The sequence below is a fragment of the Dipodomys merriami genome, unplaced genomic scaffold (genome assembly GCF_024711535.1).
Source record: "Dipodomys merriami isolate MVZ:Mamm:240054 unplaced genomic scaffold, mDipMer1.0.p SCAF_8, whole genome shotgun sequence".
Taxonomy (NCBI): Eukaryota; Metazoa; Chordata; class Mammalia; order Rodentia; family Heteromyidae; genus Dipodomys; species Dipodomys merriami.
The window spans coordinates 34,264,106-34,289,264 of record NW_027206401.1 but is presented as its reverse complement, the minus strand read 5'-3'; the positions used below and the strand labels follow the sequence as shown (position 1 = coordinate 34,289,264).

Here is a 25,159-nt window from a genome sequence, read left to right as displayed (position 1 = left end):
GGGGGGTGAATAAGGCCTGGGTGCTGTTCCTTTTATTTATTTATTTATTTATTTTTGCTTGTTCTGGGCCCTGTCCCTGAGCTTTTTTTGCTCAAGGCTAGTATTCTACCACTTGAGACACACCCCTACTTCCAGCTTTGAACCATGATCCTCAGATCTCAGCCTCCATGAGTACTAGAATTATAGGCATTTCAGCCAGGTACCTGTTCATTTCAAAACACTTTTTTTTTTTTTTTTTTTTTTGCTCAATCATGGGGCTTGAACTCAAGACCTGGGTGCTATCCCTCAGCTCTTCAGCTCAAGGCAAGAACTTTACCACTTGAGCCACAGCGCCGCTTCAGGTTTTCTGAGCTGTTTATTGGAGATAAGAGTCTCTTAGACTTTCCTACCTGGGCTGGCTTTGAACCATAATCCTCAGATCTCAGCCTCCTGAGCCCCTAGGATTATGGCACCCAACTCAAAACACTTTTAATCTCTCTTTGATTTTATGGACTGATCACTTTAGAAGCATTTTCAGATGTTCTACTATTAATCTCATTTATAAAAGCAATTTTTTAAATTATCAGGAGTATTTAAGCATTTTTTAATCCTTTTTATTTATTTATTTATTTATTATTATGAAAATACTGTACAGAGGTGTTACAATTACATGGGCAAGATAATGAGTACATTTCTTATCAAGCATTATAGCCTCCTCCTTTTTTTCCCCTTCCCATCCTCCCCCCCAATTAAGCACTTTTTTGTTACAAACCAATCTGAAGGTATTTTGCAGCACAGAGTGCGGACATGTTGTTCTTCTTGTTAGGTTATGCCTGATTCTCACACTCTACATTATCGGTACACCTACTTTCACCTTAAGTGCAGAAATGGAACTGTGTGTGTACCGAGAGGGCTGACTCAAAGGAATAACCAGTCCTCCGCCTACTCACTGAGATACCCCCGCCCCCACCCTGCCATATAAAATCCAAACAAAATCAGTAGTGCCTTGGAACAGAACGCTTTGTGGTTTAGTGACTCAACTCTCTCCGGGCGCTGGAAACCTAGATTCTCAGTCAGCCAGTGGCACAAGAAAAAACTTGTTTTATATCATCTCCAACCAAACAACAAATAAAGAAAAGCATTGATTTTTATATCCACTGTCAACAGGTTCTGGGATAGAAAATGACATGACTTTTGGCTCCTCCAAAGTTCACAGAAACCTAATATGAAAACAAATCAAAGAATACCAGGCTGAACCACAGCAAGTTCCCATATCACCTACAAAAACAGTTTCAAGTGGTAGAGTGCTAGCCTTGAGCTGAAGAGCTGAGGGACAGCGCCCAGGCCCAGAGTTCAGGCCCTACGACCGGACCCAAAAAAAGAAAAACAAAAACAAACAAACAAACAAACAGTTTTGGATCATAAACTCTTGAGTTATATTGGGATTTCTTTTTTTCAAGCACAAACTAGACAACTAAAGAGTAGGGAAACATCAATTCCTGATATTAAGGTAATCTTGTAGGAAGTGGATTTTCACATTACACGTGCTGGAATTTGATAGGCTAAAATTGCAAAGGGAGAAGGGAAGACTGAGGAAATATTTCAAGTCCCAGGAGTAGGAATAAAGAAGGGATCAGAAAGACAAACTCATAGGCCAGAAGGTTTATTGGCCTCAACCTAAGAAGGACAGCCCAGTCTTTTTCAGCCCTGCCTGGAGAAGAAATTGCAAGATCCCCTTACAACTCATGTCCCTTTTATTAGGCAGAAAAGTTGGGCAGAGATCAGAGATGTGGAAGGTGGGCAAGTTGGGAACAGGGGAAGGGCTCTTTGTGGAGAGATGGAATCTTACCTTGAGTTTCAGGAAAGGAGAATTTTAACAGCATCTTGTCACCAAACAGTATGACCTCAGATCACAGGTTATCTCTTGTATAGCCACTAGGTGTATGTGTGTGGAGTAGATGGCTTGATCTGTAGCAAGGGCAGTTCTGGAATTTTTCAGGATGTGGCTGTCAAGGGGGTAGATGAGTGTTTCTGGGTTAAGTCATTTTCTGTCAAAGACATGAATAGGAAACTCAAGCAAAGACGTGTAATGGTGAAGCCAATTGTATGTAAGGGAGGATAAGCCAGTCTCTTGGACCACATATCAGTGTTGAGTTTGTGCAGAGAGAATGGGGAGATAAGAATAATATTGGAGGATCAGATTTAGAGGTGATGTTAGGAGTACACTAGTGTCTCTGTAAGCAGAGAGTAAAGAGCTGGGTCACTGGCAATCTGGGATCATCATGTTAAGGGAAATAAGCCAGATTGAGGAAAGAAACAGTCCATGTTCTCTCTCATATGTGGAATCTAGTCCTTACAGATGAATAACAAGAATTAAAACAAGCTCTGTTTGGGAGTGGAGACCAGAAGACTGGGCGGCAGAGGGTGGGAGCTTGAAATATATCACACCTGTGTATGAAAATAGAACAATGTAACTACTTACAGGTGTTTTAAGAAGGGGGCGGAGACTCAGGCTAAGTGAGAGGGGGACTTTGATGGAGTATGTGCATATATTGGAAATGGCACAATCAAAGCCCTAATAACATATGCAAATAAAATAAATAATGCACAAAGATGATTTCTGCTGTGAGAGCCGAGGTAACAAAAGTAATCTATTGTTTATTCAGCTTTATAGCTTTTCTTTCTGTCAAATCTTTAGACAACAAATCTGTATCCCTGGTGTAGGCCTGGTGACAATAGTATTTAATTAGAAGTGGTATTTAATTAGAAAAGGTTCTCAGAGTTGTCTTATGTAGCATTAGTGCTAGTTCAGGATACCAATTGGGCTTGTTCATTAGGAATATGATGACAACTCTAGTTAGTGGACAAACACATATTAGGAGCCCTTATGTACTTCAGGGCCCTCATAGAGTTTACTCACCTGGTGCAGATGCATAGGAGAAGCCAAAGATGTGATCAAAGCAATTATGTACTAATTACTGATCATAGTAATTGTTGTTACATACTAATTGTTGGATACTCGCAGTATTTAGAAACTGAGTAAGTTGAACATGTTAAAATATTAAGAAAATTAATGTAAGCAGCTAATCTCCAAAGCTAGGTGGTGAGGGAATCCTAACTACTCTAGAGATATAGATTTGGAGAATCAGGATCCAAGGCCAGCCCAGCAGAAGAGTTTGATAGCTTCCATCTCCAAAGTAACCAGCAAAAAGCAGGGCTGGGGGTGTGGCTCAAGTGGAGATATGTCAGCATAGTAAGCTCATGGTCATAGCTCAAACCCCATTATTCCCAAAGAAAGAAAAACCAAACCAAACCAAACCAAAAACAACAAAAGAAGACCTAACTTCTATAGGAGTTACCTTGGCAGGTGGGAGAAAGTTAGAAGGGTGATTGTGATCAAGGAGCATTGTATATGTAAATGGACTTGTTAAAATAAAATACCTTTGTTCAACTAATTGATGTAAAAAATGACCTTGAAAATTTAAAGATAGGTTAAGAGATCTACTCTCATATTTTAAAATAATTTGTTTATTTTCAGATAATCGCAAAAATTGCTATATGTGCCCTTTGATGTATGGGAATGTTGCTCTAGTGTCTAGAGATTCAGTGGTCATTTGTAGGTTTCTAGCACAAGTCTAGCACTTTATCACTGTAGGGCATAGTTCCACTTCCAATTTTCAGGTGATTAATTGGCTTTCCTGGCTGAATTGTGATCCTCAGATCTCAGCCAGTGATGCTCAGATCACCAGCACCAGGCCTGACTGGGGCTTTTACACCTCTGAGCTATGGCCATGCAAAAGTTGAGTATGTGAATATCTGATTTGTGAGAAAAATAGCAATAAATTATGCTTTTCCCCTTTCTTCTTTTTCCTTCTTTCTTCTTCTTTTTTTCCAGAGCTGAGGTCCCACCTCAGGGCCTTGCGCTTACCAGGCAGGCGTTCTTCCGCTGAGCTAAACCCTACTCCCCTTCTTTTTTCTTTCTTTTTGTTGGTACCAGTCTTGGGCCTTGAACTCAGGCCTGGGTGCTGTTCATTAGCTTTTTTTTTTTGCTCAAAGCTTGCTCTCTACCAGTGAGCCACAGGTCCACTTCTTTTTGCTGGTTACTTGGACATAAGAGATCCAAAGACTTCCTTGCCTGGTCTGGCTTTAAACCTCCATCTTCAGATTCCAACCTTCCGAATAGCTAGTATTACAGGTGTGAACTACTGGCACCTGGCTAAATGCTAATTTTTTTTTTATTTTTTTTATTTTTTTTTTTTGTCGGTCGTGGGGCTTGAACTCTGGGCCTGGGCGCTGTCCCTCAGCTCTTCAGCTCAAGGCGAGCGCTCTACCACTTGAGCTACAGCGCCACTTCCAGTTTTCTGGTGGTTTATTGGAGATAGGAGTCTCACGGTCTCTCCTGCCCGGGCTGGCTTTGAACCGCGATCCTCAGATCTCAGCCTCCTGAGTAGCTAGGATTACAGGCGTGAGCCACCAGCGCCCGGCAATGCTAAAATTTTTTGATGCAAGGGATAGTTACAGATGGCTTCTAGACATGTGCCGAAGTAGTCACATTGGCTTCATGGGCTCATTGTCAAACCTCAGAACTGAGGAAGATAGTTCTTAAGTGTCTGTAAGGATGGAAGCAGCTGCATGCAATGTCAAGCTTGTTGGAGGCCCCAGAGTTTCAGAGGCTCTTATTCATCGTCATTCTCGCGAGTCGTCTTGGACAGCTGAGTTAGGTGCGGCAAAGGTAAACAAGACGGCAGATGATGCATATTAAAGGTGCTGTACAGTCAACTTCAAAGCTTGTGACATCACTGCAGACATCTGAAAAGTATACCAGACCCGAGAAACTTGGTATGTAACTGCTAGAGCCAGGAGGAGGTGCTTTTGAAGCAAAGCTTTCTATTGACAGTATTTCAAAGTCATAAACAGAAACAGGCTCTGCAGGCAGCTCCTGAAATCTTGGCTCAGCCCATCTTTGCAGGAGAGGCTTTGTATTTGCTCACCCAGGAACCCCTCCTTGAGCATTTTCTGAGGTGACATGTTGTTTTAACCCTCGCAGAAACAAATGCAAAAATCTATTAAGGAGTTCATTCTTAGAGATGAGAGTGTAAGAGTTGCCAATTGTTGTCATGAAGCTCAAATCATTTGACAAGATTATTTGGAATATGGTGTGTGTATGTGTGTGTGTGTGTGAGAGAGAGCAAGAATGAGCAAGAGAGAGCAAGCAAGAGAGAGAGAGAGAGAGAGAGGTAGGGCAGGTGACTGGTGCCAAGGATGGAGACACATGAAACCTAGACTGTGAAGTTACAACTACATTCTTTTTTTTTTTTTTTTTTTGGTTGGTCGTGGGGCTTGAATTCTGGGCCTGGGCGCTGTCCCTCAGCTCTTCAGCTCAAGGCTAGCACTCTACCACTTGAGCCACAGCGCCACTTCTGGCTTTTTCTGCTTATGTGATACTGAGGAATTGAATCCAGGGCCTCATGCATGAAAGGCAAGCTCTCTACCACTGAGCCACCTTCCCAGCCCTACAATTACATTCTTTAGACAGTGCTTAACTGTCCAGTAGCTTTTGAACAGGGAGTCTACCAGACAGATCGGTCCTAAAGTTAACATGGGGTGGAGACTGCAGGAGAGATTGGAGACTTACTAAGCTGAAGACATGATATCAGGAATTAGGACAATGGTTCTTGGGATAGACCAAGGGAGATCAATGCTGGACCCATGAGGTAGGAATGTGTTTCATGGATTTTAAACTGCCACCCCATCCTGTACCAGATTCATAGTAAATTATATCCTCTTAACAATCCAAACAGGTAAAGATGGGAAAACTAAAAAAAAAAAAAAAAAAAGCAATAAAGCTAACTATAATAAGGCCTGAAAAACAAATACTTCACAGAAAATAAAGTTCTATAATTAACCATGTTATCAAGTCTTGCCTGCCTTCCTTCCTTCCTTCCTTCCTTCCTTCCTTCCTTCCTTCCTTCCTTCCTTTCTTCCTTCCTTCCTTCCTTCTTTCCTTCGTTCCTGCTTCCTTTCTTCCTTCCTTCCTTTCCTCTCTCTTTCCCTCCCTCCTTCCCTCCCTCTCTCCTTCCTCCCTCCTTTCCTCCCTCCCTCCCAGCTTTCCTTCCCTCCTCCTTCCTCTCTTCTCCTCCTGCTCTTCTTCCTCCTCCTCCTTGGGTTTCTTTGGTGTGGTACTGGTGTCTCATGCATGCCAGGCCAGCCCACTTATCACATCATTACATCGCCATCCTTATGGGTTTGTTTGGTAAAGAGTCGATTTCGCTAGGTTACCCAAGCTTGTAAAACTCCTGCCTCCTGCTCTCAAGTAACTTGGGTTACAGGTATGTGCTACCATGCCCAGCAAAACACAACACTTTAAACTTGAGCCTTTCCTCAAAGCATAGTCCTCAGTTCTTCAGTTCTTCTAGGACGTTAGGCAGTGATTCCAGAATCTGTGGTCCTTGGCCTCGACTTCTCTTTGCTCCTATCTAGAACGGGACTGTTCCTTCCTCTGCAACTCATGCTAAGAAAGCCAAACCTTATTGAGCTCAGCCTGGCTCTGGGAGACTTTCATAGTTGGTTAACAGATACAGTGATCCCAAATGATCAACAATTATATCATATTGGCCCTGAGATAGCTTGGCAGTTTTCACCAACTCTGTAGCCTCCCAAAGGTAGATTTGATCAGATGGCACTATGAGAGCCAGGGCCTGGCCTCAGCTGGAGAAGGGATGTTCTGCATTGTACCAGCACAGCTGAGGGAGACGGACATTTCTGTTCACACAGAGCATTGGGAACTGGTTCTCACCCTGTAAGTCACCATAGAATCATCACTGTGCCCAGGAAAAGGCCAGCAATCTGGGAGTGGAAGCTTACTATTTCAAAACCACTTAGCGGGATGTCTAGGTTGATATTCTTGTGTAGCCACTGGATGGCAGAGTTTGGACATTTGATTACTGTTGGATGGTACTAAGGGCTTGCACTAATAGTATAGAATTGTTTACATAGCTAAAGCTTTGAGGGTGTTTGGAAAATTTAAAACTTAAATAAGCATGGAAAATCAGTTTTGTTTACCCAGAAAACTAGGGATTTGAAGTCACAAAACTCAAGCACTGAGAATTTGAGCTTGGAGCTGAGCAGTCTCTGTATTCCTCTTAGAAAAGAACTCCACAACCTTGAACAACGTCTCTGGACCTCAGTGAACTCAAATGCAAAATAGGATGGTTTTGATAAGAGGTTGTCTCTAAAGCATCTTCTGGCTCAGATATTCTCTTCTACATTATTTCATATCTCAGCCTGATATATATGAGAACTCAAAGAAACACCTTCTAAGTTATTACTCAGGAAACACCAACTGACATTCATAAATGCTGCTATTAATTGAGAACCTACTAGGTGCCAGTACTAGACCAAACCTATTATGAGTATTACCTAATTTAATCATCCTTATCATAATATTAATATCCTAGATTAGGAAAATGAAGCTTCAAGATGTTTGTTAACCCAAATCATACAGCTAATGGCCAAACTGTTATTTGGCCATTACCTTGCATGTACCTTGCTGTGTTTCATCCTTTGGTTAGCTGAGAAAAACATAAATATGAAGACAGCATTGCTGCTGGAGGAAATACTAATTCTGCATATTTAAACCCCTCGCTTCTCCAAGGGAAACTGACTTTCAATTATACATTTTTTTTTAGGGGGTCCGGTCGTGGGGCCTGAACTCTGGGCCTGGGCGCTGTCCCTCAGCTCTTCAGCTCAAGGCTAGCACTCTACCACTATGAGCCACAGCGCCACTTCCGGCTTTTTTCTTTTTGCTTATGTGGTGCTGAGGAATCGAACCCAGGGCCTCGAGCATGCAAGGCAAGCGCTCTACCACTGAGCCACCTTCCCAGCCCCCAATTATACATTTTTAAGGGGTCAGATGTACATGGCTCTATCCTTCTATTGGTTTTTATTTTGATATTTTTTGTTTGATTTTTTGATTTGGTTTTTGTGCTGGTACTGGGACTTGAACTCAAGTCCTAGGCACTGTCCCTCAGCCTTTTCTGCTCCAGGCTAGTGCTCTATCACTTGAACGACAGCTCCATTTCTCGCTTTTGGTGGTTAATGGAGACAAGAATCTCATAGACTTTCTTGCTTGGGCTGGCTTTGAACAGTGATCCTCAGATCTCAGCCTCCTGAGTAACTGGGATTACAGGCGTGAGCCACCATCATCTGGCTTCTATCCTGATGTCATTAGATACCTTTTGGGAGACTAGCTGCATTCCAGACACATGGGCAACCAGGGGACTCCGTGTCCTATCAGTCACCTGTTTTCTCAGGAACAATGTCGTTTCAAACGTGCCTGAAACAACGGCATCAGGTATTTTCAAGGGCTCTTTTTAGGACTGGGACTATCTGATGGTGTGTCCATAATCTAATACAGCGTCTAATGTCAGCAGGATTGAGGTTGTTGGGTAAACAGTGTTTCTCTACCATTTAACTGTGACAGTAAAGAAACACTATACAGGTGATTGTCACAGGTTGTTACTGGATTAACAGGTGACTTTCCAGACACCAGAAGCTCATGCCTAATCCTAGCTATTCAGGAGGCTAAGGTCTGAAGGTGCTGATTTAAAGCCAGGCCAGACAGTAAAGACTCTTATCTCCAATGAACCACCTAAAAAAAGCCTAACGTGAGCCAGGCACCAGTGTCTCAACACCTGTAATCCTAGCTACTCAGGAGGCTGAGATCTGAGGATCAGTACAAAGTCAACTCAGGCTCATCTCCAATATACTAAGCAGAGAAAGTCAGAAGTGGCACTGTGGCTCAAGTGGTAGAGTGCTAAACTTGAGCACAAATAGGCTCAGGGACAGAGTCCAGGCCCTGAGTTCAAGCCCCAGGACTGGCAAAAAAAAGTCCTAAAGTGGAGGTGTAACTTAAGTGTTAGAGTAAAAGCTAAAGCATAGTGCCCAGGCCCTGAGTTAAATCTCTGACACACACACACACACACACACACACACACACACACACACACACACACACACACACACACACACACACACACACACACACACACACACACACACACACACACACACACACACACACACACCATCTTTCTCTTGTAGCCAGGAAAGTTATATAATAGCTTTGTAACAAATGTCTTAGTTCATAACAGTGGTCCTATTGTCTGGAGTTTGAAGCCCCCTCTAGGAAGTTATTCTATACACACACGGGCAAGTATCTCTGGCAACTTGGAAATCATTAATTTGAAGGTAGGCAGTACGAACTGGTAATTCTTCAAGTGGACAATAGATGGCAGTACATCATCAATTTATGTCTTACAGCTAAAGCTGATTAAGTTTCATTAAATTACTTCTCATGTCCTTCATGTCCTCATGTTTCTGAAGCAAGAATATGGGGTAAAGAAATGCATTTAATTTGCTATATACTGCATTATATATATATATATATATATCCATATCCAAGGTCTTTAAAGGGATTAAGCACTGTACACTTTTGAAAAAGTAAGATTTTTTTTTTGTTCTTCATGAATGCATTTTATATAAGCTTCAAACCTCACAAAGTTTGAATTTCTCTGAGAATGGCTGTGTGGCTCCCTTAATTTAAGAAAAGAAAAATAGGGAAAAACTCAGGGCCTGAGTTTTTTTTCTTAAGGCTAGTGTTCTACCACTTAAACCGCCTCTGCTTCAGGTTTTTGGGTGGTTCATTGGAAATAAAGAGTCTCACAGACTTTCCTGTCCAGGCTGGAAGTCCGGTCTGGCTTGAACCCTGATCTTCAGATCTCAGACTCCTGGGTAGGTAGAATTATAGGCATGAGCCACCAGTGCCTGGCAGTATTGCTTTTATAATATAAAAATTGTAGAAAAACAAAAAGAAATACTTATTGCTAATATATGTTCACATTTTACATAATTCAAAGAATAAAAAAAAAACAAATATGCAAGGTAGTAGTCCCCAGATTATGCTCATCTCTTACACACTTTCCTTGGTGACATTATCTCATTGATGCACACACTCCTTGACTTTTAAAGAATTAATGCTTTGTATTGTTTTCCTTCTCATCCTTGGCACGTGGTAGAAACTTCACAAGAATATCCATTGCTTCTGTGAAGCAGTGGAGCCTTAAAGTTTTAGTTCTCTTTCTGCTTCATTGACAGGCTTCTTGCAAATCTTGATCTTAGGATCTTAGGGCTGGGGTATAGCTCTGTAGTAGGGCATTTGCCTAGCATTTGAGGACCTGGCATTGATCCTCCTCCGCACTGTAAAAACAAAACAACAAACAAAAAAAATTGACTTGTTCTAGCATTTTTCTCATTCCTTCCTTCCTTCCTTCCTTCCTTCCTTCCTTCCTTCCTTCCTTCTTTCCTTCCTTCCTTCCTTCTTTCCTTCCTTCCTTCTCTCTTCCTCTCTTCTCTTCCTGTCTTTGTTTATTTTAACTTCCCTTTTTTCTTTCTTTCCAATATTGGGGTTTAATCTCAAAGCTTCTAGCTTCCACTCCATTTTTTTCCACTCACAATTTATGTTCTACCACTTAAGCCACACCTCCAGTTCTGTTTTTATGCTGGTTAGTTGGAAATAAAAGTCATAAGAACTTTTCTGCCTGAGCTGGCTGGCTTCACACTGAGATCCTTATATCTCAACCTCTTGAGTAAGTTGGAGTGACATTACTCCCCATCCTATCTGGGGCAGCATCTCACAACATGACTCGGGCTGGCTCAACATCGAAATCTTTCTACCACTTTTTGCCTCAGCTGCACTTGAACTGTGATCCTTCAGCTCTTCACTTCCTAAGTAGCTAGGATTACAAACAGGAGCCACTGTTTAGCATAAATTAAAAGGAAGGAAAGGAAGCCTCTTGCTGGTGGCTCACACCTGTAATCCTAGCTACTCAGGAGGTAGAGATTGGGAGGATCACAGTTTGAGGCCGGCTAGGCAAAAAGTTCACAGGACCCTATCTCAACCAATAGCTAGGTATGGTGATATATGCCTGTCATGCCAGCTACATCACAGACTGAAATTGAGAGGATTGTGGTTCCAGATCCCCTCAAAATGTTCACTAGACCCCTTTTTTCTTTTCTTTCTTTTTTTTTTCTCAACAGAAAAAACAACTGGGCATTGTAGCTCACACCTGTCCTCCCAGCTGCTTTAGAAGACATTCATTGGTTTAGGCCAGAGGAGGCGGAAAAAAAAAAAGAAAGTGAGAGCCTATCTCAAAAATAACCAAAGCAAAAAAAGGATGGAGGTGCGGCTCAAGTAAACTATCAACCTAGTGAGCACGATACTCTGAGTCCGATCCCCCAAAAGAAAGAAAAGTCAGAGAAAAATGAATGGAGAACAATGCCTTTGGGTTTTTTGAATTGCCTGAGTTGTTGATAGCTTATTGACACTACTGTTCCCATTCTGTAGAGCTCTGGATGTACTGGATGGAAGCCAGGGAGAACCCCAGGAATTTCCACTGCACTGTGGGGAGCCCCAGGTGTGTCACTCCACAGGAGAGGTGTCTGCTCCTACGCCTGCAGACTCCACCCTGACGAAGAAGGTAAGGCTGCTTTTGTCTACCACTGGCTCCCAGGAATAGACACTTCAAAGAACCCAGCCCTAGGAGGCAGCCTATGTCACCAGACTCTGCTGTGTGCAAAGTGTACGGGTGTGCAGGGCAAGAAGTGTCTGGATAAATGAGTGGAATCTTTGCGTCTGCTGTCTGCAGCCTCCTCCTCCTCCCCCTCACAGCCACCTCTTTATCCAGGCTGTGCTTGACCTTGAAGGTGTGCCAGGTTAACACCACACCCAAATGACAGCCAAGGGTTCTTTCCCATCAAAGCACTTTTGCTACAGTAAGGCTCTCAAGAGTTGCTATCATTTTATCACTCTTTGCTTTCTGTTACCCAGATGTTTGTACTGAATGTTGTGAGTTTTTTTTGGGGGGGTCTTTTTTGGGGGGTGGGGGCGGCTAAGAGAGAGCACAGATAGGGAGGGTGAACAAATGTACTCAGAATGCTGTGATTTAATATCAAGATGGGAGAAGGAAGTGCGCGCTCACTGCACCCACTCACCCTGGCAAAGGTGTCATTCATGGACTCACTCTTTGCAGGACAGGGAAGAAGAAGAGCGACTTTAGTCACATTGGGAGTGATGCTAATTTAGCATGCAGGCCTTGAAAGCCATATAATACAGCTTTCCTTTTTTCCTTTCCTTTCCTCTTCCCATAACTCATGACCTGAGTGAGCTTTCGTAGTAAAAGATGTGGTAGATATCCTCCCAGTCAGGAGTCTAAGTTCAAAACTAGCCTTGGCTACATAGTTAGGCTGTCTTGAAACCTCCCCCACCTCCAAAGAGTACAAGATGGAAAGAGTTTTCTGGCTGTTTCTTGTGCAACAATATGAATATCCTTATATCTGGGAGTTTAGGCTTGCATCTGTAATCCTAGCTACTCAGAAGACTGAGAACTTTGAGGATCAAGGTTCAAGGCTAGCCAGAACCTCAAACTATGGAGCTCCATAGTTAAAAATGGTCAAGATGAGCCAGGCTCATATTCAAGAGGCTAAGATCCAGATTTGATTTCTCACTTTGCTCTTCTCTCTTTATAAGAATTAACTTGGGGGAGGGTCTCACTTAGGCCTGGACTAGCCTTAGACATTAATCCTTCTAATTATCTATACTTGTGCCATAGCTGGGATAAAGGACTGGCAACACTCTGCCCAGCCTTTTCCGCTGAGATGGGGTCTTGCAAAGATAAACTTTGACCCTCTTGATCTCTACCTCCCAAGTAGCTATGATTACAGACCTGAACCCTAGCATCGGCTGCCCTTTATCATTTGAAATAAAGTAATTCTGGAAGTCTAATACAATTAAACTTGCCATGGTGTTTGTTGAGGTCTAGAAAATAATTTGTGGCTGCATTCCAGACTGGAACAAAAAAGTAAATTTCCTAGCTGGGCACCCCATAGTTCACACCTGAAATCCTGACTATTTAAGAAGCTGAGGATCAGGGCTGGGAAGGTGGCTTAGTGGTAGAGTGCTTGCCTTGCATACATGAAGCCCTGGGTTCAATTCCTCAGCACCACATAAGCAGAAAAAGCAGGAAGTGGCACTGTGGATCAAGTGGTAGAGTGCTAGCCTTGATCTGAAGAGCTCAGAAACAGCACCAAGGCCCAGAGTTCAGGTGCCACGACCAACAAAAAAAAAAAAGAAGAAGAAGAAGATGAGCATCATGGTTCAAAGCCAGCCCAGACAGAAAGTTCCTGAGACTCTTATATCTAACTAACCACCCCAAGTCCAGAAGTGAAGCTGTGGCTCAAGTGATATAATACTAGCCTTAAGTGAATAAAGTTAAAGGACAGCATCCAGGACCTGAGTTCAAGCCCCAGTGCCAGCACCAGTAAATACATTTGTTCTCTGCTGGGCGGCAATGGCTCATACCTGTAATCCTAGCTACTCGGGAGGCAGAGATCTGAGGATCACAATTCAAAGCCAGCCTGGGCAGGAAAAAAATCTATGAGATTCTTATTTCCACCAGAAAACTGGAAGTGGAGCTGTGGCTCAAGCCTTGAGCAGAAAAGCTCAGAGAAAGTGCCCCGGACCTGAGTTCAAGCCCCATGACTGACCAAATAAAGAAAATTATTTCCTGAGGATGGAGAAAAGAGTCTCATGGACTTTTCTGCTCATGCTGGCTTTGAACCACAGTCTTCAACCTCCCGAGTAACTAGGATTACAGGCATGCACCACAAGTGCCTAGTTAAGCCACAGACTTTTTTTATCCCCTCTGACAGGTTTAACTTCATGCCTTTTAACATTATGACTGAGAGGCCAAGTAGATTGGCAGCTCACAGGTACCAGATCCTGCCCCTGCCCAGACACCCCCTCACCTATATTACTGGGAAACGAATGTTGGCTACACTTAAATTCTGTGCAGATAAAGGGCTGGGGATGTGGCTTAGTGGTAGTGAACTTGTCCAACATGTTTAAAGTTCTTGGTTAAATCTTCAGCAACACACACACACACACACACACACACACACACACACACACACACACACACACACACACACACACACACACACACACACACACACACACACACACACACACACACACACACACACACACACACACACACACACACACACACACACACAGAGAGAGAAAGTGGAGGAGAAAAATTTTGTGGAGTTCATACTCAAGATGAGTGCCAGGGAACCTTCCCTACCCCTCAAATTCTCCTTCTAATTCCATTTTCTCAGGCCCTTCCCCCCAGACACCCTCATCCTTTCCCATTGCATGGAGCTAGCCATCTAAGTTATATCTATTTAATAAAACATTACTGTGAATTTTTATTTTCACTAAAGCTAAAACAATTTTGTATTTCCCTAGACAATCACAATTCACTCTCTTTATATTTGTTCTATACATTGAAAATTACTGTGTTTATTTACTTATTGCTTATTTTAGCATGGTATAACAACAATCCTTAAAGCTGACAATGATATGTTGAATCCTTCCATTAAAAGGAGACATTTCATTCACTTGCTTGTGTACACGGAAATACAGATTCGTAATTACAAAGATAGCATCACCTCTCAATTACATATGTGTAACTAGAGGAAAGCTGTAACTATAAATCAGAAAGTTTCAAGAATTTAAGTCTGAGGTGGGAAGGCTTACTGAAAATTGTATAATTATTTATTAAATATATTATATAACTCTTTAGTAATTTTGTGTGTATTGCTGATCCTGGGATTCCCAGGGACTAGACGCTCTCCTTGAGCTCTTTTTTCTCAAGGTTAACACTCTACCACTTGAGCCACAACTCCACTTCTGGCTTTTTGCTGATTAATTGGAGATGAGAGTCTCATGGAGTTTCCTGCCAAGGCTGGCATTGAACTGCATCCTCAGATCTCAGCTCCCTGAGTAGCTAGGATTGCAGGTGTTAAGCCACCAGCACCCAGTTTTCTTTATTAATTTTTAAAAAAGAAAATATGTTGTTTTTTAGGTATTTGATTTCTTCCAGAGCATTATTTCCTATTAGAGAAATGCATAAGGAGGTTGTTTCATTAGGTGAAAGCATAAATATCATGTGTTATATGTGGCAAGTGTGGTTCTTTCTTTGCATATTAGAGAGTTAACATTGTAGATACTTTGTTGTGTATGTTTTCACATATGTACTTCTATTTATTATGTGAAGTTTACTGCTTAACTTATTTTGGAGTTAAAATGTCTTTGTTTTATTCTAAGGAAGTATTTCTTGGGCATAAAGAAATACCTCGACTAATTAAAGCATTTCTTTAAAGAAGACTGAGCAATGAATTACTTGCAACACAGCATTTTCAAAGAGGATAATTCTCTTAGTGAGAATTTCAGTGATTCCCGGTATTAAAAAAAAAATCTCTTAATCTCCCTTCAATTCTAACTATTTACTTTGATCTAGAAAATTGTATGTGGCTACAGTAAAATTGTTATATTTTTATATTTTCAATCTTTTTGGACCACTTTCAGATAATGGAATAAATAGCAATTTACATAATGGAATTCAGGGAAAAACTACTTTTGCTTTAATCATTTGAGCCATTTCTCCTCTTTTGGAGGAATTTTAGATAATTAATTAATTTTGTGCCAGTACCTGAGTTTGAGCTCAGGGCCTCATGTTCTTTCTAAGTGTGCTTGCTCTACTAGTGCTCTATCAGTGGGGACATCCCCACCCTAACCTAGCATTTTGCTGGTTAATTGGAGATGGAGTCTTACAGACTTTTCTGCCTGGATTGGCTTTGAACTTTGATCCTCAGATCTTAGCCTCCTGTGTAGCATTAATTATAGATGTGAGCCACTAGCACCAGCCTTTTTTTTTTTTTTTGGCATTTTAAACTTCAAAAATTCTTTAATAATTAATAGGTGTTAAAAACTAATAAACAATGCACCTTTATATTCTACAGGGACCTTCTATACATTAGGAAAACATCTTAAATCACAGTACATCAGGCTGTTATTTTTATTTATTTATTGTTTTGTGTTGGTTGTAAGGCTTGAGCCTTCCAAATCCCTGGGCCCTGTCCCTGAGCTCTTCAGCTCAAGGCAAGAGCCCTACCACTTGAGCCACAGCGCCACTTCTAGTTTTCTGGTGGTTAATTGGAGGTAAGAGTCTCATGGACTTTCCTGCCTTTGAACCGTGATCCTCAGATCTCAGCCTTCTGAGTAGCTAGGATTACAGGCGTGAGCCACTGGCACCCAGCTCAGGCTTTCCTTTCTTTTTTGGGGGGAGGGGGAGTCGAGGGGGTAGGTAGAGGGGCTTGAATTCAGGGCCTGGTTATTGACCCTGAGCTCTTTTGCTCAAGGCTAGCGCTCTACCACTTTGAGCCACAGTGCTACTTCTGGATTTTAAGTGGTTAATTGGATGAAAGAGCCTCACAGGGACTTTTCTGCCCAAGCTGGCTTTGAACCTCAATCCTCAGATCATAGCTAAGCTTACAGAAATAAGCCACACCCAACTATTCCATATATATATATATATATATATATAATCATAATATACATATTATGATTTATGCTTCCAACTTAACAGAGAAAAGGAACACAAAATCCATAAGAACCAGAAAATACATAAGAACAAAACAAACTAGACTTTACTGTGAAGAGAGGGTAAGTGGAAACCAACTGACCTTGAACTTGTAGTGCCCACCCCCTCCCCCTCAGCCTCATCAGTGCTAACAGATCTTTTCCCTGCCATGGACCTAGGTAAGATCCCCCCTCCTATTTAGTACAAGTGCATGTGTGTGCATGTGTGTACTTTTTTTTTTTTTTTTAAGACAGATGATCTTTCTTCTCCTTGAAATAAAAGCAATCAATGAAGAAGAGAGAGCCTTCCAAATCCTGGCACTCTTTTCTGGAAGTCCTTTGTACAGAGCTGGGTTCTTGGTGCTGCATCCCTGCCCCATGATTCAGGAGACATCTGCAATCTTTACTCTCTCTCTCCTGAGATTAGTATGCTCCAAGGTCATCCACAACAGATAAGCCACAGTCACTCTAACAGCTTCCACATTGCCCACTTCACCTTTGGCTTGGCAAGGAATGTGGTTTTCAGTGCCCAGCCTGGTCTAATTTAGTCAGGAAATACAACAGCTCAATCAACAAGTACAACATACTCGACCACAAAGCCCCACCCCAGCCCATTATCCCTCTGTCCACCTCCCTTCCCATTCCTATTATTCCTCCCTTTTCTCTCTCTTCATAGCTGGTCCTCCCTGCTGCACTGGTTTCTCTGTGAATGTCCAAAGCCCCAACCTGACTTCTTATGCCAGACCAAGTTGAGAATATTCTTAAAGGTCTCAGACTCATTACCTCCCCCATGCCTGTGCTTTCCTGGAGGCATGCTGTGGTGTCTCCTCTCTGCTGCGCTGTCCCGGAACACAGTGCAGGAACAGTGGTCACTGGGTTGCACACTGTATCTTGTCACTCGTGTTAGTCTCCAGACCATCTAAAATCATCCTGAAAGAAGTGGGGCCTCCCCACTGTACCTCAGAGCTAAGACTGTGGCATTTTCCTAACCAAGGTTCAATCTTCCCTCAGTGCCTTAAAGCACTTACGAGTATCATCCATCTAGACACCCCAATACTACAGTCCACTTTCCTGTCAGGACTTCACCGTAAGTGATCTATGCATTGATTGGTCAATTGATAGACCAACTGAATGCAGTGCATTTAAACCCAGAGCCTTATGCATGTTAGACAGTAAATACAGTATCATCCAGATACATTCCCAGCTTTATCTGTGCCTTTAGATAGATCATAAGCACCTGAGCCCATGGACCTACTTTGTCCCACACCTGTGCTCTTATCATCAGTGAGATCGTGACATCATTTCACCCCATCTCACCCTGAGATCTGTTCTGTCCACATATGCAGATCTAATTGCTCTCTTTTTCATCTCTCTCCTTGGATTAGGATGCCAGCATGCCTGGGTGTCTGCATGGCAGGAGACCCTGTGTTCTGTCACTACCTATCTGAAAGGTGGAATACATTGTTCAGGTGGAGAGAGTGAGAGAGAGAGAGAGAGAGAGAGAGAGAGAGAGAGAGAGAGAGAGAGAGAGAGAGAGAGAGAGAGAGAGAGGAGAGAGAGAGAAAGAGAGAGTTTATAGACTCTTATTTTTATTAAAAGACAGGAATTAGCCTGGTGCCAGTGGCTCATGCCTGTAATCCTAGCTACTCAGGAGGCTGAGATCTGAGGATCGCAGTTCAAAGACAGCCTGGGGAGGAAAGTCTGTGAGACTCTTATCTCCAATAAACCATTCAGAGTGGTGGAAGTGGCACTGTGGCTCAAGTGTTAGAGGGCTAGCCTTGAGCTGAAGAGCTGAGGGACAGCGCCCAGGCCCAGAGTTCAAGACCACGACCAACAAAAGAAAGAAAGAGAAGGAAGGAGAGAGAAAGAAAGAAAGGAAGGAAGGAAGAAAAGAAGAAAGAAAGAAGACAGGAATTGGGTAGGAAGGTGGCTTAGTAGTAGAGTGCTTGCCTAGCATGCATGAAGCCCTGGGTTCAATTCCTCAGTACCACATACACAGGAAAAGCTAGAAGTGGTGCTGTAGCTGAAGTGGTAGAGTGATAGCCTTGAGCAAAAGATGCTCAGGTACAGTGCCCCAGCCCTGAGGTCAAGCCCCAGGACTAACTAAAACAAACAAACAAAAATGGGCATTAAGAAAACTTGGAAAGGGGCTAGGAAGGTGGCTCAGTGGTAGAGTGCTTGCCTTGCATGCATGAGGCCCTGGGTTTGATTCCTCAGCACCACATAAGCAAAAAGAAAAAAGCTGGAAGTGGCGCTGTGGCTCAAGTGGTAGAGCGCTAGCCTTGAGCTGAAGAGCTGAGGGACAGCGCCCAGGCCCAGAGTTCAGGCCCCATGACTGGACCCCCCCCCAAAAAAAAAGAAAACTTGGAAGTAATGATCAGCAGCCCACAGAAACTCTTTTTTTCTTTTGCATGTTTTTAATTTTAATGAAAGATATCAGATAATAAGAGTTGGTCGAGTTTCTTCTGCCAACTTGAAAGTTAACACTGATGTTTTTAAAAATGTTGAAATGTATTTATTTGATTATCCATAAAACATGGTTTATAAAAGTTAAGGAAAAAATATACTCTGGTTCATGATCATGCTCTTGACAAGGAAAACATCTTTCAACAGACACAGCCTTCTTGCTTGAGCTCAATGAATGATTTGTTTTTCTTTCCTTCTCAACTACTCCAGTGTCTTCCTTTGAGGTAGTGATTGTGGGTGCTGCTTATTTACATATGTGTAAATAAACATGAATGTGCGTCAGCTAGTCCATTTCCTGTGTATTTCCTGTCCATTTCCAAACTAGAAGGCCTTGTCTGTTGGGAGATGTTTTCTTTGTTATTTTTCTAGCAAACGTATTTACTTGCTTCTTGCAAAAAGTGTAAACATAAAAGCCTTTATTTTACAGCAGGTATCAGTGGCTCATGCCTGTAATCCTAGCTTCTCAGGAGACTGAGATCTGAAGATTACAGTTCAGAGCGAGCCTAGGCAGCAAAGTCCAAAGCCTGAAATAGAACTGTGGCTCAAGTGGTAGAGTGCCAGCTTTGAGTGACAAAGCTAAGGAACAGTGCTCAGGCCCTGAGTTCAAGCCCCAGAATTGGCACCAAAAAAGTTTTTCTTTTTCTTTTTTTGTCGGTCATGGGGCCTGAACTCTGGGCCTGGGCGCCGCCCCTCAGCTCTTCAGTTCAAGGCTAGCGCTCTACCGCTTGAGCCACAGCACCATTTCCAGCTTTTTTTCTGCTTATGTGGTGTTGAGGAATCGAACCCAGGGCCTCATGCATGCAAGGCAAGTTCTCTACCAGTGAGCCACCTTCCCAGCCCCCCAAAAACGTTTTGTACCTTGAGAGATGACTGGTTTGGTGTGTGTGTCCTTTAGTGCTTTTTCTTATGTATTCTTATAGAGTTGGAACAATAGAGATGGTTTTGTTGTTGCTATTGTTGGTATTAAACAAAAAAGATCCCATACTACATACAATTCTCTAACTTGGTTTTTATACTAAGCATATTTGTGATTATCTTTCAAGTCATTATCTTTATATGCCTTTTTGAGTTGCTACACATCCCATCTATACAGAATAATAGAAATATTATAGTTTTTCAGTCTTTACTTATGGACATTTAAATTGTTGCTACCTTTTAACCTTGTATAAACAATGTTGGTGCTACACTTTCTCTTTGTTATTTCTGTGGGCTAAATTCACTAGAAGTGGAGTTGTTAAATTAAAAGAATACATAAGCTGGGCAGTGATGGTCCATACCTATAACCCTAGCTACTCAGGAGGCTTAGGTCTGAGGATTGCAGTTCAAAGCCAGTCCAGGCAGGAAAGTCCATGAGACTCTTATTGTCAGTTAGCCACCAGAAAACTAGAAGTGGCTCTGTGTCTCAAAGCGGTAGAGAGCTAGCCTTGAATGAAAGAGCTCAAGGACAGGCCCTGAATTCAAGCTCCATGACTGACAAAAAAATAATTAAAATAAAAATATATAATTTTAGATGTATGAATGTTTATGAACATGAATAAGTACTCATTAAGAAGTTTTCTACCAACTTGTACTCCTCAAAGTGCATGAATATTCCCATTCTTCTTACCACTTATGAAGATTGTATGATCAGTCCTTTTCATTTTGCTGGTCTATTGGTATCACATTATTTCAACATGTGATTCTTCAATTAACATTGGATCTGGGCACTGGTAGCTCATGCTTGTAATCCTAGCTACTCAGGAAACTGAGATATGAGGTTCAGTCAGCCTGGGAAGACAAATTTAAGAGACTTTTGTTTCCAATTAACCAGCAAAAAGCTGGAAGTGAAGCTGTGGCTCAAGTGGTAGAGCACCAGCCTTGAATTCAAGATCTAGTACTAGTGAGAGACAGACATATACACACACACACACACACACACACACACACACACACACACACACACAGACTGAGATTAAGAGGCAGACACAGACAGAGAGAAAACTAGAGACAGAAAGAGAGAGAATGAGGCTGATGGTTAAAAAATGACTTAAATGGTAGAGCAAGAGCAATGCCCTGAGTTCAAACATAGTACTGTCAAAAAAGCCTTTTAAATAAATAAAGTGAATAAAAAGAATGAAGTCAAGATTTTTTTCTTGGGCTGGGAATGTGACTTAGTGGTAGAGTGCTTGCCTAGCATGCATGAAGCCCTGGGTTCAATTCCTCAGTACCACATAAACACAAAAAGTGGAAGTGGTGCTGTTGCTCAAATGGTAGAGTTGCAGCCTTGAGCAAAAGCAGCTCAGGGGCAGTGCCCAGGCTCTGAGTTCAAGCCCCAGGACCGGAAATAATGAAAAGCTTCTGCATAGCCAAGGACATAGTTACTAAACTAGAAAGCCAACAGACTGAAAGTATCAGCAATACAACCAACAAAAGCCTGATATCCAATATATACAGGAGCTCAAAAAACTAACCCCAGGGGCTGGGAAGGTGGCTGGGAAGAGTGCTTGCCTAGTACCACATAAACTGAAAAGACAGAAGTGGTGCTGTGGCTCAAGTGGTAAAGCACTAGCCATGAACAAAAACAAGCTCACGGACAGTGCCCAGGCCCTGAGTTCAGGCACCAAGACTGGCAAAATGATTTGTTTTTCTTTAATGCTCTTGGCCATTCTGTATTTTGTGGTGAATTCTCTCGGGAAACATGATTCCTTTTGCATTGGTTTGGTTCTCTATGATTCCTTTTGCATTGGTTTGGTTCTCTGAAGTTGCTGTGATAAGTTGCTGTGAAGTTGCTTGATATTTAGAACTGATAAAATTTTGTTTTTATATGGGACATTTTAAATTTCTTTGTCCTCATTTCATCCTCCTCCTCCTCCTTTTTCCTTAATGCTCTGTAATCCAGTTCGAATCTGCACCCATTGTATGGTTTGGGATGTGAAGGAGTTACATATGGCAGAAGCCATTAAGTGGTTAAAAAAAAAATTAAATGCTACGGTGTCCTTACTCTAGGGGATGGCATAGGAGATGTGGAGCAGAAGTATGGCTTTTGAAATACCTTTTTACTCAGTAGAGGTAAAAGGATCTGTCAGTAAAGGAAGTGAAATATTCTTTCCTCTTGCTCACCTCAGTGTCATTCTCCTTGTTCACACAAACTTCTTGCATATGACACTGAAAATATTCATAACTCCCTTCCACTTACAGCATCAGGGTCTGAAGATATGGAAATTACATCCTTTGGGGCCCCTCATGTCCAGCTGGAGTGGAGAGCATCTCTTTATGCTCAGTGGTGACTAGATGGCCAGCATGTCCATCTCATTCCTAGGAATCACAGGGCAAATAACAAAGCTCAGCATAAGTGGTAATTACTGTTATTGTTCTCCTTACATCCTTACATTGAAGCTGAATTCCTATCAGCAAATGCCATACAGGAGAAAATTAGAGTTCTGGTGACATCACCCCTGTAATAAAGAGGAGTCACTGGCCAGTGAAGCTCATTTTGTTTTCCTGAGGCCATTAGGAGAGGATCATTCCATCATTCTGGCTGGAGAGATGACCAAGTTAGGGTCTGTCTTCTTTTGAATCGGTGAAGAGTCTTTCCTAATTGTCATAGAATATTGGTTTTGGCCACAGAACCCTCTTTGGGGAATCTCTTCTTTTGCCAAGAACAAGGGCTATTCTTTGACTGAAGCCTGACTACATTTGGGACCAGTGGAAAGCTACCTGTTTATGTAGTGGAGAACATTACTTTGATTCTACAGTACCATTCTCTCTTGGAGAACGTGGGAAGGCCAGTCCAGTCCAATACCATGGGGGGTCGAACCTGCTGTGGTTGTGGCTGTGGCAGGTGTAATGGGTGTGCCAACAATCGAAGCAGGAGTGTGGACTCTCGGAATAGGGGCCTTGACAGCCGGAATAGATATGACAATTCCAGACATAGATGCTATGACAGAGATGTTGAGGTAAGTGTTTAAGGAAATTCTTTGAGTTCTTTCTTCTTTTTTTTTTGTCTTCCAATTTCTCTATAATAATGTTTGAATATGAGGTACATGACTGAAAATCACTGCTTAATACTTCAGTGGATGGCTAACTGAATATTTCAGTCTGATCTGTCTAAAAGTATCCTGACCACTACCTATTAAGATACTCATTTAGTTATCATTTCATCTCTTCTCCCTTCCCGGTCTCTATCTCTGTCCTTCTCCTTCTTTTCTCTCTCTCTTTTACTTTCTCACTTTTTTCAATTATTTAGAATTTAATTAGCAAACTACATGCCAATAAAGTTAATGCCTGACAGATTTTTTTTTTTTTGTCAGTCTTGGGCTTGAACTTGGGGCCTGAGCACTGTCCCTGAACCTCTCTGTACTCAAGGATAACACTCTACCACTTGAGCACCATTTCTGGCTTTTCCTGTTTATGTAGTACTGAGGAATTGAACCCAGGGCTTCATGCATGCTAGGTAACCACTCTACCACTAAGCCTCATTCCCAGCCCCTGACAGATTTTTTAAAATCTGAGACTTAGCCTTCTTTTTTGTCAGTCATAGGGCTTGAACTCAGGGCCTGGGCACTAGCCTGGAGCTCTTTACTTCAAGGCTAGCTCTTTACCACTTTGAGCAACAGCACCACTTCCAGTTTGCTGGGGTTAATTGGAGATACAAGTCTCATGGACTTTCTTGCCTGAGCTAGCTTTGAACTGTGATCCTTAGATCCTGAGGATCTGAATAGCTAGGATTAAAGGCATGAGCCACTGACACCTGGATCAAATTCTTATTTCAATCAGATAACAACAAGTCCATAAATATACTTTGAGAAATGGAATGCTTTCAGATTCTGAATCTACAGCTCAGAATGGCCTCTTGTGATCCAGATTTGACTGAGTGTTTTAAGGTTGGGAGGTGAATCAAGGTCTTCACCTTTGCTTGCTCAATACCTCCAATCCTCAATTTGTAAAACTAGTATGTTACTCTAGAATTAAATGTCCTGGGCTACTCTCTAAAATGTAAGAGGCCCTCACGGCAGCCTGAGCTCAGCTTTGATGCTTATTCATCTCCCTCTAATCTACCTGTCATATATACATTTGCTTTGTTCTATGCAGGATGGCTTTGAAGCTATTGAAAGCAATCTGTAGGATATATGTGAGCTTTACTTCACCATGCCTATAAACTGACCTAGGCTTTTTTATTTTTTATTTTTTTTCTTCTCAAGGTACTGATTAGAATCCAACCCATAATTTAATGAAATAGGTAATTGATGTTAAAAATGCACATATGTTTGCATGTAGGTAAGCGTAAACATAAACATACTTGTAAAAATACATGCTGAAGTACTAGTTGAAGATGGAAGAAAACATTTGATTTTGGCAATTTTTTGACCATATCAGCCAAATGGATCCTTCTGGCTGTTTCTTATACTCCAGGGGTTTAGTATTTTTAATTATTCTGTTTATTCTTCTGCCTGTTGATTTCATGGTCAATTTTACTTGGTAGAGCTTTTTTTTTCTTTTTTGGTTGGTCGTGGGGCTTGAACTCTGGACCTGGGCGCTGTCCCTCAGCTCTTCAGCTCAAGGCTAGCACTCTACCACTTGAGCCACAGCACCACTTCGGGCTTTTTTTCTTTTTGCTTATGTAGTGCTGAGGAATCAAACACAGGGCCTCATGCATGCAAGGCAAGCGCTCTACCACTGAGCCACCATCCAGCTTCCCTGAATTGCCCTCTGTCATTGTGCTTGATGATCCTCTCATTGGTAAGCTTTAGTCAAACACCATCTATAGAGAAACCAAAAATGTACTCTGCATAGATTCGTGTCTTTTGAGAATTATTAATTATCAATTACCAGGGGGCATTTTCAGCCAGCAATGTGGAGGAAAAAAAAAGTCAAGAAGAACATGAGGGAAAACTAAACTTTGGGGTGGGGGGAATAGATTTGTGACAACTTGCCATTGTGAGATATCTTTTTCTTTTTTTTTTTTAATTGTATTTTATTTTATTTGAGAACATACTGTACAGGGGGGCTACAATTACATGGGCAGGATAATGCATACATTTCTTACCAAGCATTGCAGCCTCCTCCTTTGTTTGCCCTTCACTTCCCTTCCCCGCCTCCCCCCTCCCCCCACCCAATTTTACCCCCCTCCCCCCACCCAATTATACCCCCCTCCCCCCCCACACCGACATTGTAAAGCTGGTTTTAACATGA

At 42.1% G+C, this 25,159-nt stretch overlaps 1 protein-coding gene across 1 annotated transcript in view; it reads left to right on the top strand.

The window, feature by feature from the left end:
- Positions 1-14,575, top strand: part of LOC138818989 (beta/gamma crystallin domain-containing protein 1-like) — a 72,379-nt gene extending 57,804 nt beyond the window's left edge. Inside the window, exons 2-3 of the mRNA XM_070010140.1 lie at positions 11,384-11,516; positions 14,426-14,575. Of these exons, the coding sequence (XP_069866241.1) occupies positions 11,384-11,516; positions 14,426-14,575 (283 nt within the window). The remainder of the gene's footprint in view (positions 1-11,383; positions 11,517-14,425) is intronic.
- The last annotated feature ends 10,584 nt before the right edge of the window (positions 14,576-25,159 follow it).